At 33.5% G+C, this 13,673-nt stretch overlaps 1 protein-coding gene and 1 long non-coding RNA gene across 3 annotated transcripts; one reads left to right on the top strand and one right to left on the bottom strand.

Annotated features, from left to right (window-relative positions):
* The first annotated feature begins 790 nt into the window (after positions 1 to 790).
* Positions 791 to 8,293, top strand: LOC104237294 (beta-galactosidase 13-like). Its single transcript, XM_009791411.2, has 18 exons — positions 791 to 1,101; positions 1,229 to 1,324; positions 1,821 to 1,933; positions 2,048 to 2,114; positions 2,504 to 2,596; positions 2,710 to 2,853; positions 2,973 to 3,067; positions 4,001 to 4,106; positions 4,376 to 4,460; positions 4,568 to 4,686; positions 4,967 to 5,137; positions 5,224 to 5,402; positions 5,503 to 5,612; positions 6,066 to 6,175; positions 6,305 to 6,412; positions 6,512 to 6,619; positions 7,155 to 7,300; positions 7,406 to 8,293. The coding sequence occupies exons 1-18, from the start codon at positions 919 to 921 to the stop codon at positions 7,884 to 7,886; spliced, it is 2,514 nt and encodes an 837-aa protein (XP_009789713.1). The 5' UTR covers positions 791 to 918; the 3' UTR covers positions 7,887 to 8,293.
* Positions 8,294 to 10,670: 2,377 nt separating this feature from the next.
* Positions 10,671 to 11,492, bottom strand: LOC138881302 (uncharacterized). 2 transcript variants are annotated; one of them, XR_011403388.1, is made up of 3 exons: positions 11,428 to 11,492; positions 10,973 to 11,094; positions 10,671 to 10,848 (listed from the first exon to the last, which is right to left on the bottom strand). It is a non-coding gene; the product is annotated as an uncharacterized lncRNA (long non-coding RNA). The 2 variants fall into 2 exon arrangements; XR_011403387.1 differs by having other exon boundaries at positions 10,973 to 11,058.
* Positions 11,493 to 13,673: the final 2,181 nt, after the last annotated feature.

Raw genomic sequence — 13,673 nt, 5'->3', positions numbered from 1 at the left:
TCTTCAAAGCTCATCACTTCAATAAATCTCTTTCCCTCTCGGGAAAGAAGATAAGAAAGGATTCATTTTTTTTCTTTCATGTGAACGGCCCTATCTTGTATCAAAAGGTTTTTCGTGCTATACACCATGTTGAGAAAGACCAACCTCCTATGTACCGTACTCTTTTTGTACCTCGAAAGGGGGGTCCTCCTTATGATGCTACGAACAGCTATTTCAGTTTTCTAGTTCAATTTTTCAGGACACAAATGTCCTGAAATTTAAGATTTTTAGTTCAAAATACTGTGATTATTTGTGCACTTCTCCCTTTTTAAGATGGGTAGATTCATATATCCAATATTTTTGGGTATTTTTCAAATTATCAAATTCTAGCATAAATTCGAACACCAATTCATTACTTCTTTGAATTTATATACTTAGCAAAGCAATTGCATAAAAAAAATACTTTGAGCCATAAATTTTATATTAAAAATTATAGTAGATTGTGCACCGCGCGTGTATAAGTTAAGTCAATTATTTTGTAGTCTGCGTCGTGTATAAGTTAAGTCAATTATTTTGTAGTCTGTGTCGTGTATAAGTTAAATCTTAAAATAAGTTAAACTCTTTAATTTAACAAAAAGAAAGAGAAAAAAAGGGTGGGGGCGGGGGTGGGAGGAGAGAGGTGCATGTAGAATTTAAAGAAAACCACAAGCATGTAACAAAACACAAAAACATATAGATCGTGAAAAATACGAGAAATCCTACAAGCCCCATAATTACCAATCTAGGCTAATTGTTAGCTAAAACAGCAAATGACTCTCTTTTCATGCATAGGATAATTCAAGAATACCTGCCGGCATCAAAATAGCTATCATCTCTTATCTCTTACATTTACACTCACTATCCAAAACTAAAAATAAAATATTACTACTTAAAAAAAAAATGGCTAAACAAAATCAGATATTATTAACGTTAGCCCTCCTGATTTCCTTGTTGGTTTCATCGGCGATCGGTGCCGCCGAAAAGCCACGTGGCGTCACTTACGATAGTCGTTCCTTAATCGTCAATGGAAATAGAGAATTGTTCTTTTCTGGTTCTATTCATTATCCTCGTAGCCCTCCTGAGGTAACTTAAAATTCTCATGAATTGCCAGTCTTTTGGTTTTTGACATGTTTAATACTAGCAATTTATTATGTTCATTTTTTTCTGAAGAACTCACAAAACTAAATTATTAATTGGAAATTTGTTTCAGATGTGGCCAGACATTATTAGGAAAGCTAAAGAAGGAGGTATTAATCTCGTCCAGACTTATGTATTTTGGAACATTCACGAGCCCATTCAAGGCCAGGTAATAAACACTATCTTCCAGTTCAGAGGCGAATTTAAGATTTATATAAATCACTGAATTTAGGAAGAATCTATTATAGAAACATAATCATAAAAGCTTTTGCATATGTACTACTGAATAATCAAGCCAAAAAAGTTTGTTGAACCCATATATAAAACATACATACATACATATATATATAGTCAGCTCATAGGTTTGATTTCCAAATGTACTAAGTACTCGAGGGCAAATCTATTGTGCAGCATACGAGTTCACGTGAACCTAGTATGCTTTTGTCTAAACAGTATATATGCGTCCGAAAAATTTAATAAATATCGATACATATTTGAATGTGAATCCAATTAGTATTGTAAATTTACTTGAGGTTGTTGTAGAAACCTATAAACATCAAATTCTACATCCGCTTCCGCAAGTACTTACATTTTTTTATTTTTTAAATCTCTTTCTAGAATTCTTGCCTTTCTACTCTTGTCTAAATGTTTAAGCTTTTATGCAGTTTAATTTTGAAGGAAATTATGACATTGTCAAATTCATCAAGGAGATAGGTAAACAGGGCCTATATGTGACTCTGAGAATTGGTCCTTACATTGAAGCCGAATGGACTTCAGGGTATACACAATATTAATTCTATTTAATTATATTGACTCTTTATCCAGTGTTAATTTCACTATTTTCTCTGTCCTTATTTTGATTATGGCCTAATGAATATTGATCATGAAACAGAGGGTTCCCATACTGGCTAAGAGAGGTTAAAAACATCACATTCCGTTCTTATAACGAGCCATTTGTGGTACGTAATCACAATATTGTGCATGCATGCAGAAACATAAAAAATGCTCTTAATTACTATACCCTTCATCCCAATTTATGTGATGCATATCAAATTTCTAGAGTCAAACATCTTGATTTAATTGCGAATTCGGATATAAATTTTTTAAGTTTTTTTAAATAAAAATTTAAATATCTGGTAATTGCATAAAAAGTATTACTATAAGTCACAACAATTAACTATTCAAAATATTTAAAAAGCATATAAAAAATCTCGATCAAATAAAAATATATTTGACTCTCGTAATCCAAACTGCATCACATAAGTTGAGATAGAGGGAGTAACATACTTACTTCTTAATGACTAATTAACTCATCTTAATTATTCCTTCTTTTTTCTCCATTTTGCAGTACCATATGAAAAAATACGCAGAAAAGGTCATTGAGCTGATGAAAAAGGAGAAATTGTTTGCACCTCAAGGAGGTCCCATCATATTGGCTCAGGTCTGCTCCTAATTTAATCACAGCCGTCTCTAGCAAATTACACTACAATGCTTGATATGTGTATATTTATTTACTTAATTATATCTTTAACAGTAACATATAAATCATGACAGATAGAAAATGAGTACAATAATGTCCAGCTAGCTTATAAAGAGAATGGAAAGAAATATATTGAGTGGGCAGCAAATATGGCTGTGGGATTATACAATGGAGTCCCATGGATCATGTGCAAGCAAAAGGATGCACCTCCATCAGTGGTAATGTTCATTTTCTTGTGGGAAATGATTAGTAACATTTAATTAAAAGGCAACCAAAATGATATTAAACAGTAAAAACTCTAATTTCTTCTTTTTTTGTCTCCCAATTATTTCTGCAGATAAATACATGCAATGGAAGGCATTGTGGGGATACTTTTACAGGCACTAATGGTCCCAACAAACCTTCTTTGTGGACTGAAAATTGGACTGCCCAGTAAGTACAGTCTTCTTAATGTCTAATAATAGTAGGATTTAAGATATTTAAAACTTCATTTATTTCAGGTTATCAATTGATGCTTATTTACATATTTATTTATCTATAGTTAATTACTTTGTAAGTTACCTGTGTTAATATTTTTTTCCACCACAGCGAACAAAACTTAAACCATGTCTATTATTTAATAAGGTTTAACTTTTATACACTACATGGATAGTGCAGTAACATTTTACACTATAAAATTATATTAAAAGTAATTAAAGGTAAAATTACCCATGATAAGTGAAATTAGAGACCGTTTGGCCATTAAAAAAATTTCACTTTTTTCCGAAAATTTTACTTTTTTTTTCGAATCAGTGTTTGGCCATAAAATTTTTAATTTTCACTTGAAGATGAATTTCGGAATTTTTTAAAAATTTGAAAAACTCCCAAAGCCTTTTTTAAAAAGTTTCACTTCATATACAAAGCGGGAGTTTAGTGCATCGGGCTGCCCTTTTTTTCACTTCAAATAATACAACAACAACATACCCAGTGTAATCCCACAAATGGGGTCTAGGGAGGATAGAGTGTACACAGACCTTACCCATGTCTTTAAAAAGGCATAGAGGCTACTTCCAGAATACCCTCGGCAAAATTTTCACTTCAGATCACTCACAAAATTCAAGAACACCCCAAATTTGTATTCACGTTCAAACACGACTCTAATTTCCAAATATCATTTTCACTTGAAAATAAATTTTGCTTTTTTTCAAAATTTTACAATTTTTATGTCCAAACGCCCACTTAGTAACCTTGAAAATAAGGCAAGTAACCTTGTATAACCAGTTAAATGGCACCGATAACGTAAAAGTTCATCTACATTGTCCGTCAAATAATTGATACTTTTATGTCTTTATTTAAACGGCTAATATTAACAAAAATGAAGTGCAGGTATAGAACTTATGGAGATCCTCCAGCACAAAGATCAGCAGAAGATCTTGCTTTTTCTGTGGCTCGTTTCTTTGCAAAGAATGGAACTCTTACAAACTATTACATGGTAATCTTTTTTATGCTTTAATTTTCTCATCAACCTTTATTAACGCTTCTTCCCTCTTTTTTAGTCGAGGGTCCATCGGAAACCGTCTCTTGCCCTCCCAGGACAGGGGTGCGGTTGCGACGTACATCTTACCCTCCCTAGACCCCACTTGTGGGATTTTCTCACAGGGTTGTTGTTGTTGTTGTTGTAATTTTCTCATCAACCTTTAGTCTATAGTTCATATAAGCTTTGAAAATCATGTAAAATTAATTACATTTTTGTTTTTCCAGTATTACGGTGGAACCAACTTTGGAAGAACAAGCTCTTCTTTCGTGACTACTCGTTATTACGATGAGGCCCCTATTGATGAATTTGGTAATTAGACTCATCTTTAGCTTTATTCTGAAAAGTATGACAAATTAATACTATTATTCAAGCACTAATTTGATTTAATTAAAGGTTGAGTATATGACTCTTATTAGGTTTAATGAGGGACCCCAAATGGAGTCACTTGAGAGACTTGCACAGGGCATTAAGATTGTCGAGAAGAGCTCTTCTTTGGGGTACTCCCACTGTACAAAAGATTAACGAGAATCTTGAGGTGATTAAGGATTTCTATTAACTCATAACCAGCATTTTAACGAACGTTTAGCAGTAATTTATAATAAGTTTTATGTACTGACAATGTATAAATTTTTATACCATCAAGCAACGACAGGTAACTCTTCTAGCAAATGTTATATGGTAACATGAACAATAGAGTGATAACTCACTTTTACAAATTGATGATGGTTTTTAAAAAAAATTATATTGTCAGTATATAAAACTTAAGTCTGATAGTACTAATATGGAATTTTACATGTTTGATACATAAAATGTAGATCACTGTCTATGAGAAGCCTGGACCTGACCATATGTGTGCTGCCTTTTTGACCAACAACCACACAAAGTTACCATCCAACATTACATTTAGGGGAGCAGAATATTACTTGCCTGAGAAATCAATTAGCATTCTTGCTGATTGTAAGACTGTCGTTTACAACACTCAAACGGTAAGAATCCCCTTCCCCGGGTCCTGCGCATAGCGGGAGCTTAGTGCACCGCGCTATCCTTTTTAATTATAATCAAAATTATACAGGTTGTTTCGCAACATAATTCAAGAAACTTTGTTCCATCGGAGAAAGCAAAGAATCTAAAATGGGAAATATATCAAGAAAAAATACCAACAATACATGATTTGGCACTTAAGAACAGGGATCCCTTGGAACTCTACAGTTTGACCAAAGATAAATCTGACTATGCTTGGTACAGCACAAGGTAATTTAAATTAATTAGGCCTATTTGATATTGTTTTTATTGCTGTTACTATTGATTATTTGACTTTACTCTAAATACTTTTATTCTTCATACAACACAGCATCAACCTTGATCGACGTGACTTGCCAATGAGACCTGATATTCTCCCTGTATTGCAAATTGCAAGTATGGGCCATGCATTGGTTGCCTTTGTCAATGGACAATATGTTGGTAGGTTTTACAAAAATATCCTTGTGACATTCTCTTTGTGTGTGTGTGATATATCAGAAAATATTATTGGAGAAAATATTTTTCTCATTTTTTGATGTTTGGTTCTCAACAAATATTTTTCCGGGACAACATTTGCTATTAAAGGGAGAACATGGCTTCTGTCACTTTTGGATAGAAGTCATTTTCCTTCATGCTTTAGCAAACACTAAAATATTTGTTTCGATCTTTAATACTCAAAAATTTCATCAAACGTTATTCGGTATGCTAATACTTGAATCAAACATTAAAAATTATTTTTCTGGAAAATATATTTTCAAAAAATAAGTAAAAATGTCTTATGTTGTATCAAACACACCTTCATTGTAAAATGGTTGGCCATTGATGAGAAAACTTATTTTTACAATAGGGTGACAAAAATTGCTTAATATTTGTTTCGGGATTACATATTTTTAGGGTTTGGGCATGGGAACAATATCGAGAAGAGCTTCGTCTTCCGGCAACCCGTCATCTTAAAACCTGGAATTAATCACATCACCCTTTTAGCTGAGACAATTGGATATCCGGTACTATTTTATCTCACCTGGTGTTCGATAGTTCTCTACCATCATTCTTTTTTTCAGGGCTCGAACCCGAACCTAAGAAAATAAAATAAAAAGACATTAGAGAATTAATGTTCATGAATATAATTACAGAATAGCGGAGCCTATATGGAAAAGAGGTTTGCAGGACCCCGTGGTGTGACACTTCAAGGTTTAATGGCTGGAACTCTTGATATCACTTTGAATGTTTGGGGACATGAGGTATACATATTCACACATATTTAGTAATTATTTAATAATCCTTGACAACGTTTTTTAAATTAAATGTTAAATCAACTAGTAAAAAGTCTTTTATTTCAGGTTGGTGTATATGGAGAAAAAGAACAATTATTCACAGAAGAAGGTGCAAAGAAAGTGAAATGGACTTCCTTAGCTGGTCCGCCACCAGGACCTGTTACTTGGTTGAAGGTAAGCTTAAATAGATTTTTTTCCTTTCGTAAGTTCCATTATGTATTTTTATACATTTCTCGCCATCAAGAATACATTACCCGATGTGGAAATGTATTCGAAAGAATTGAAGACCCATATAAAGCGAAAATTTCATGTACGGTTTTGTAGAATGTTAGAAAAGACGATTTATCTATCACCTTTCGGGTATCACCCCAAAAAACTTAGGTAATAGTGAAGCTTCGTAGTGTTTTTCTATTCTAGTGTATGTAGTTTGTATCTTCATATATAGTGTATTCATATATATATATATATATATATATATATATATATATATATATATATATAGGTAATAGTGAAGCTTCGTAGTGTTTTTCTATTCTAGTGTATGTAGTTTGTATCTTCATATATATATATATATATATATATATATGTTGTACCGAACCTTTCTATGATACAATGGCTAAATCGTTGCTTTTTGTTTGATGTTCAAGAATTCTTGTTTAGTCAGTTCATATCATTGCATAATATTATTTTTTTCTTTTGTGGGTTACAGACATATTTTGATGCCCCAGAAGGCACTGATCCAGTGGCCTTGAGGATGAACAAAATGCAAAAAGGTATGATGTGGGTCAATGGTAAAAGCCTTGGTCGTTACTGGGCATCTTTCCTCTCTCCTCTTGGACAACCCACTCAATCTGAGTAAGTATTCCACGAAAAATTTACCCCCCCCCCAACCCTAAAAAAAGACCAAATATATCAATTGGTCAAATATGATAACGTATATGAAAATTATGAATTGATCAGGTATCATATTCCAAGAGCATTTTTGAAGCCAAAGAATAATCTCCTAGTTGTTTTTGAAGAAACTGGAGGTCACCCAGAAACAATTCAAATAGTAACAGTAAACAGAGACACGATCTGCAGTATGATCACCGAATATCATCCTCCAAACGTTAAGTATTGGGAGAGATCTGGAAGTAAATTTCGTGCCGTCGTAGAAGATCTCAAAGCAGGAGCTCACTTAACTTGCCCAGACGATAATGTGATCGAGAAAGTTGAGTTTGCTAGTTATGGTGATCCAGATGGTGCATGTGGAAATTTCTACATAGGAAATTGCACTTCACCTAATAGTATTAAAGTAGCAGAAAAGTATTGTTTGGGAAAACACACTTGTTCTGTGCCAGTTGAGAGAGAAGTTTTTGACGAGCCAAACAAGGACCCATGCCCTAATATTTTCAAGACTTTGGCTGTCCAAGTCAAGTGTGTTGTACCAAAGAAGAGATAAACACCTCACTTTCTTTGGTTTATAATAGATAGGTTGAAGATTGTCTCTGACATGTAGCCGGAGGCGAATTCAAGATTTTAATTCTATGGGGTTAGTACTCTAGTTTCAATACCGGTACACCTTGATTCAGAGCTTCAGTTTCCTGTTAACTAGTTCTATAAGCATTAGCTATCAGCCAACATGCAATTGACTTTGGCGAGATAGGTTAGGCATTGAATTGTTGTGATTGAGGACTAGAGGTTGATAACAGATACTAGACACTGGGGAAGCTTCTCTTGTATTTCTTCCCTTAATGTCACATGTCGGGCTATGACCCTTTTTCATGTTGTTGTATATATTATCAAATCTTTAGAAGCTCAATTGATTCACTGTGGGTAAGTAAATACAATCAAACCTCTTTATAATAACCTCGTTTATTTCGAATAGTTTTAGATGTTATAGCAAAGTGTTGTTATAGAAAATGCTTCAAAAGACACTGGTCACCTTAACATTGGTAGCATCGCTAGGTGTGATAGGCTAGCCGGACTCAAACTAAGGGCCCATGACCCTAGTTTGGATTTTGAAACGATTACTCTTAGTTGAATTGGATGTGATCGTATCAGTATGACATTAGCTAGATTTAAAACTCTTTCTCAAGTTAAATTGTTACGACTCAATTTAGGATTATGACCGGCGTTTAAGCCTTATCGGTAATTTTATAGAAAATCGAACAGAATTTCCCTTGTTTTTGGACTATCCCATAAAATTTTCCTGTCTCAAATCAGCAACCAAACATCCTAATAGCAATTCAACAATCGACAACTTATCAATTAACCAAAATAGTCTTCACCATTACTGATCAACCCACTAACAACCAGAAATACTAATTTATCTCCGATTTTGATAATAAAGAATGATACTCGACATAAGACTAATAGCAAAATAATACTCATGACACTAAAAGAATGACTATGGAGTGACTCTAAGAATTCAAAGAAAAGACCATAACAATTGATAAAACCTCCGCCCACGCGAACAAATGCGAGGCTCACGAAGAATTCTCAACCTGTGTGCTCTAATTAACGAGATCCTCGCCTGCGTCAACTGTTGTCTCTATAAAAAAATTAGCGGGGAATGAGTCGCTAGCTCAGTGAGTAATAACACTTAACCACAACCGTTTTTAATTTGGGGACAAGTCAGAAAACATGCTAGTATATCAAACAAAAAATAACATACAAATGCCCTTTCAGAAACAATAAATCATTTCAGTCTCATCACGTTTTTCTTATAGTAAAATATAATTAACAATTCAGTAATAAGCTCGGTAACCATTGTATAATATCAGTATTCACATTTTTGGGAGGTTTCAATGAACGGATCATGTAATCGGTATAACTGTGGACTTCTTCGCAAGAAGTCAAATATAACGGTAGTCCCTACACGAGGGAAATCGGTAACGGTATGCTAGTTCTACCTTCCCACTAGCGAGGGCTATAACTATACTCTATAATCAGTAAATACAAAGTGCACCAGGTCTAACGAACCCGCCGTTAGCTACGGGATCCTTCAAAGTCTACTTCCATTTATACTTGTCTCTATAATCCGTATATACTCATAGGAAAATATTTTAAAACAACTAGGGCATTTCGATTCTTATCAAATCAAGTAACTTTGTTTTGATAACGGTAAATCTTATCTCAAGTAGTGGTATAACATATTCAGTAACAATGAGAATATTCAGAATGACTGTGATCGTCTAAAATAAATATAGTAGTATCATATCGAGTAAAGGACTTATCCCACATGCAAATTCAAAACAGTCGGTAACATGTTCATATTAAAATCGTATGTAAATCATGCTAGTTGTAGAAATACAAATTGAGGTAAGGTTACTACTCACAGTACTCGTGCCGAAATACCAAATGCTTCACCTCGAGCAATTTGTACAAATTCTTCCAATCAATCTATAATTACATAATATCAATCTCATGTTAATTTCCTTGTTTAGGCTAATTCATAGCTAATTTAGAATACCCGACCCTCGAGGTTTCATATTTGACTCTTAATTCGCCGAATTATATTTACCCACCTATGAGTAATTACTAATTTATCAACTCCAACATATTAATATATTTTATTAATCCAATTTCATTAAGTTCCATTGATTCTTTAGGAAGTATGAATGAACTAGTGTAATTTCTATTTCTCTGTAGAATCTCCCAATCATGAGAATCGAAATTAAAATCTACCAAAAAGAGAAGCTCAAGCTATACCCATAAGACACACTTTGTGCTTAAGATTCCTCAACAGATTGCCAAAGATTAACAAAAATTTATACATATTTTCCCTTGTTTTACTGGCTTTTGTCAATCTCCTTATTTAACTCTAACCATTAATATATATCCTCAAATTTGTGGAATAAGTACTTGAAGATTTGAACAAATAATGGATGGAAGTGACTTCTTTTGCGATACTAAGCTTTTTCCCCATCTCACCTTCTGTATTTATTCTTGATTTTTCGCTTTAATTCTGACCCATCAAAATCCTTTTTGCTTCTGCTTGGTTTTACGCAGAACAGTTTGATTTTGTTTGCCAGAGAAAGGGGCTTTGACCCTTTCTTTCTTTTTCGTTTCGTTTTAGCTAGCGTAGGGCTTTTGCCCTATTTAATCTTATTTATAATTTTTTTTGGTAAATTACGTAAGTACCCTCTTTCTTTTAATGAGTATTACATAAATATACTTGGTCAAACATTAGCTAGATTTAGAACTCTTTCTCAAGTAATATACTTGGTCAAACGTACTTTATTTCTACTAGTACTAGCAAAATAACACCCAAATCTTTTCACCATTTCAAGCGGTCTATATATGCTTAGTCAACAACATAATTGCAAGGGAACTCAAGGATCATGTCTTCTAATCAATGTGTAAGCACCAGTGCCAATTGAAAAACTTGTAGAACTTCTCGAACGGATTGGATCAGTGAACTGAAACAACAACACCCCCCCCCCCCCAAAAAAAAAAAAAAAAAAAATTGGAGAGAAAGAATAAGAATTAGTGCATACATCATATAAGAACAAAACCTAAAATTTAATTAATCCAAGTACTTACCATGGCAATAAGCGCAAGTAGAGCTGGAATTGCAGTCATCAGATGAGCGATACCTTTGACATAAATTCGTAGCAGGACTGTAGCAACTATTAATATATAGAAAGGCACCATTGAAACGGCAACTGAATCATAGTACATAGATACCAACTTATACGTAGAAATAATTATAATATCAACACAACAAATGTCTATAAAACAGCCATTGATCTGCATATTATAATTTTCCTTTAATAAAGCGTAGGCAAAAGCAATTACATGAAAGGCCACAAGAGTCACCATATTCATAAGGAGGTGTTGTGCGATTATCTTCTCTAAATGTTGGCTATATTTGCACAAAAAGATACAAAGAATTTGCAGTGTAATAAGAGTAGCAAATAAGAAACAATTTTCATGACCCTGGGAATCCAAATGCAAGATGCCATAAAATATCTTAAAGAGCAAAAAATAAAACCCACATGTCCATGCGTTTATCCACATCACTTGACCTCTTAGTTCTCTAGCCATCGGCTTTAGCTTTTTCTTAACCCTAATTAATTAATTAATTAGTTTTGTACACACAAGTGTGTTATATATATAAACGCTAAAATTACTCGGTCAACGTCCTGTTCCTACTCAAACTCTATTAGATTGTTTGTTACTAGTTAGTTTCCTAGCTACAATCCATGATTCTGGCAACTGCTTTATTCGATTTCAATCATAATTAATGAGATTTAAATAAAGATATTACTCATCTTTCCAAAATATATTGCTAGAAGCTTAGAATTGTACAAAGCTTTCTTTTCAAAGGGCATGTACAAAATTGCATTTAGAAAAAGTTAGTGTGATATTACGTGGTGTGGCTATTTGTGTAAGGTTCCCTTTAACTTATGCGGACTAACAATGTAAAAATAATCAATTTAATTTATATAAATATGTTATCTATGAAATCATTACAGAGAACAATTCATAATAACTGTAATTTGTTACCCAGAAAATAATGCAATTAACTTGGTATGATACGTTAAAATGCGTAGTTTTGGAGTACTAATAACGTTTATAAGGAGTGCTTTTGTACCTATATTATGCAATGTTGAGTTCTGCCAATAAGGAAATTAAAGAAATGTAATTTTTACCATCCATGATAAATTTGCAACCCCTTGTCATATGGTGCACCTTATCCCGGTATATTTGCACTGGTAATCGAATTGGAAATTGCACCACGTCAAAAAGTCACACCAATCCTATTGAAAAATAATTAAATTTGGTTTGATTTGGTTTAGTAATGAGTAGAAAACTTCGAACCAAACCGACATATAAATATATAATATTTATATATACTTTTAAGATTTTATGTAGAATTTACTTTGAAAAATATCTAAAAATATTTAGGATTCTCTTACGTAATGTAATATTTAATAGAATATATAGTGCTCCATTTTTATTTACTTTAAATAATGGGTTGTATCATCACTTTCTTATCAAGTATGACCAATATCTTGTTCTTCCATATTCATATATGTCAAGATCTATTAAATTCTTATATTTTGTCGAATTTGAAATGGTATTTCGATAATTTAAAATTAATAGAACATATCATTATTTAGGTAATATTTTTATTTTTAATTCTTAAATTCGATTAACACTACTAGAAAAACCGACCAACTTTAGTCGGTCAAAAAACCGGCCAAAAACCGACCAAAGTTGGTCGGTTTTTCAAAATATTTTAATTTTTAATTTTTTTTTATGAAACTGACCAACTTTGGTCGGTTTTCTTTGGCGCAAAAATGCGGAAAACTATTTTTGAGTCCCGCGAAATTTATTTTTCAAGAAACCGACCAACTTTGGTCGGTTTTGCAATTAAAAATAAAAATTAATATTAAAAAAACCGACCAACTTTGGTCGGTAAATTCGGCCGGTCATTTTAAAAAACCGACCAACTTTGGTCGGTAATTTTTTTTTTAAATAAAACCGACCAACTTTGGTCAGTTATTTTCGTGCGAAAATACAATTAAAGAGTATAAATAAAAGAAAAGAAAATCTTAAAACAAAATGCACCAATGGTCTAGTGGTAAAATAGTATCCTGCCACAGTACACACCCCGGTTCGATTCCCAGATGGTGAATCTTTTGATTACATAATTAAAATACCGACCAACTTTGGTCGTTTTTTTTTGCGATTTTTTTTTTGAATTTAATTGGCCGACCAACTTTGGTCGATATATTAAAACGACCATCAAAATACCATCTAAGCGTATTTGGTCGCATTTTGGTCGGTGATTGGCCGTAACCGAACAAAGTTGGTCGATTTTTTTGGTCAGTATTTACCGGATTAGATGTTCAGGCTTTGGCCAATTATTTCGTGAGGTTGGATGTTTCTGAGCTCAGCCGTGTTCTAGCTTGTACGGTCGCTCGGTCTTCATTGTTTGAGTGTATCAGGGAGCAGTAGTATGATGACCCTCATTTGCTTGTCCTTAGGGACACAGTGCGACACGGAGATGCCAAGCAGGCCACGGTTGGAGATGATGGAGTTTTGAGGATGGAGGGTCGTGTTTGTGTGCCTAATGTGGGTGGACTTTGTGAGTTGATTCTAGAGGAGGCCCACAGTTCCCGGTATTCTATTCATTCGAGCGCCGCCAAGATGTATCAGGACTTGTGACAACATTATTGGTGGAGGAGACTGAACAACGATATAGTGGCATATGTGGCTCGGTGTCTAAATTGTT

This window comes from Nicotiana sylvestris, chromosome 1 (assembly GCF_000393655.2).
Source record: "Nicotiana sylvestris chromosome 1, ASM39365v2, whole genome shotgun sequence".
NCBI classification, from domain to species: Eukaryota; Viridiplantae; Streptophyta; class Magnoliopsida; order Solanales; family Solanaceae; genus Nicotiana; species Nicotiana sylvestris.
The sequence above is the reverse complement of the archived record's forward strand: the minus strand, read 5'-3'. Positions and strand labels throughout refer to the sequence as shown.

What these genes read in the sequence shown, in the direction of transcription:
- LOC104237294 (XM_009791411.2), top strand. Translation starts at nt 919, where the DNA reads ATGGCTAAACAAAATCAGATATTATTAACGTTAGCCCTCCTGATTTCC. An exon ending in ACTGAAAATTGGACTGCCCA is followed by an intron (nt 3,068 to 4,000) that starts GTAAGTACAGTC and finishes AATGAAGTGCAG; the next exon opens with GTATAGAACTTATGGAGATC. An exon ending in TCGTTTACAACACTCAAACG is followed by an intron (nt 5,138 to 5,223) that starts GTAAGAATCCCC and finishes AAAATTATACAG; the next exon opens with GTTGTTTCGCAACATAATTC.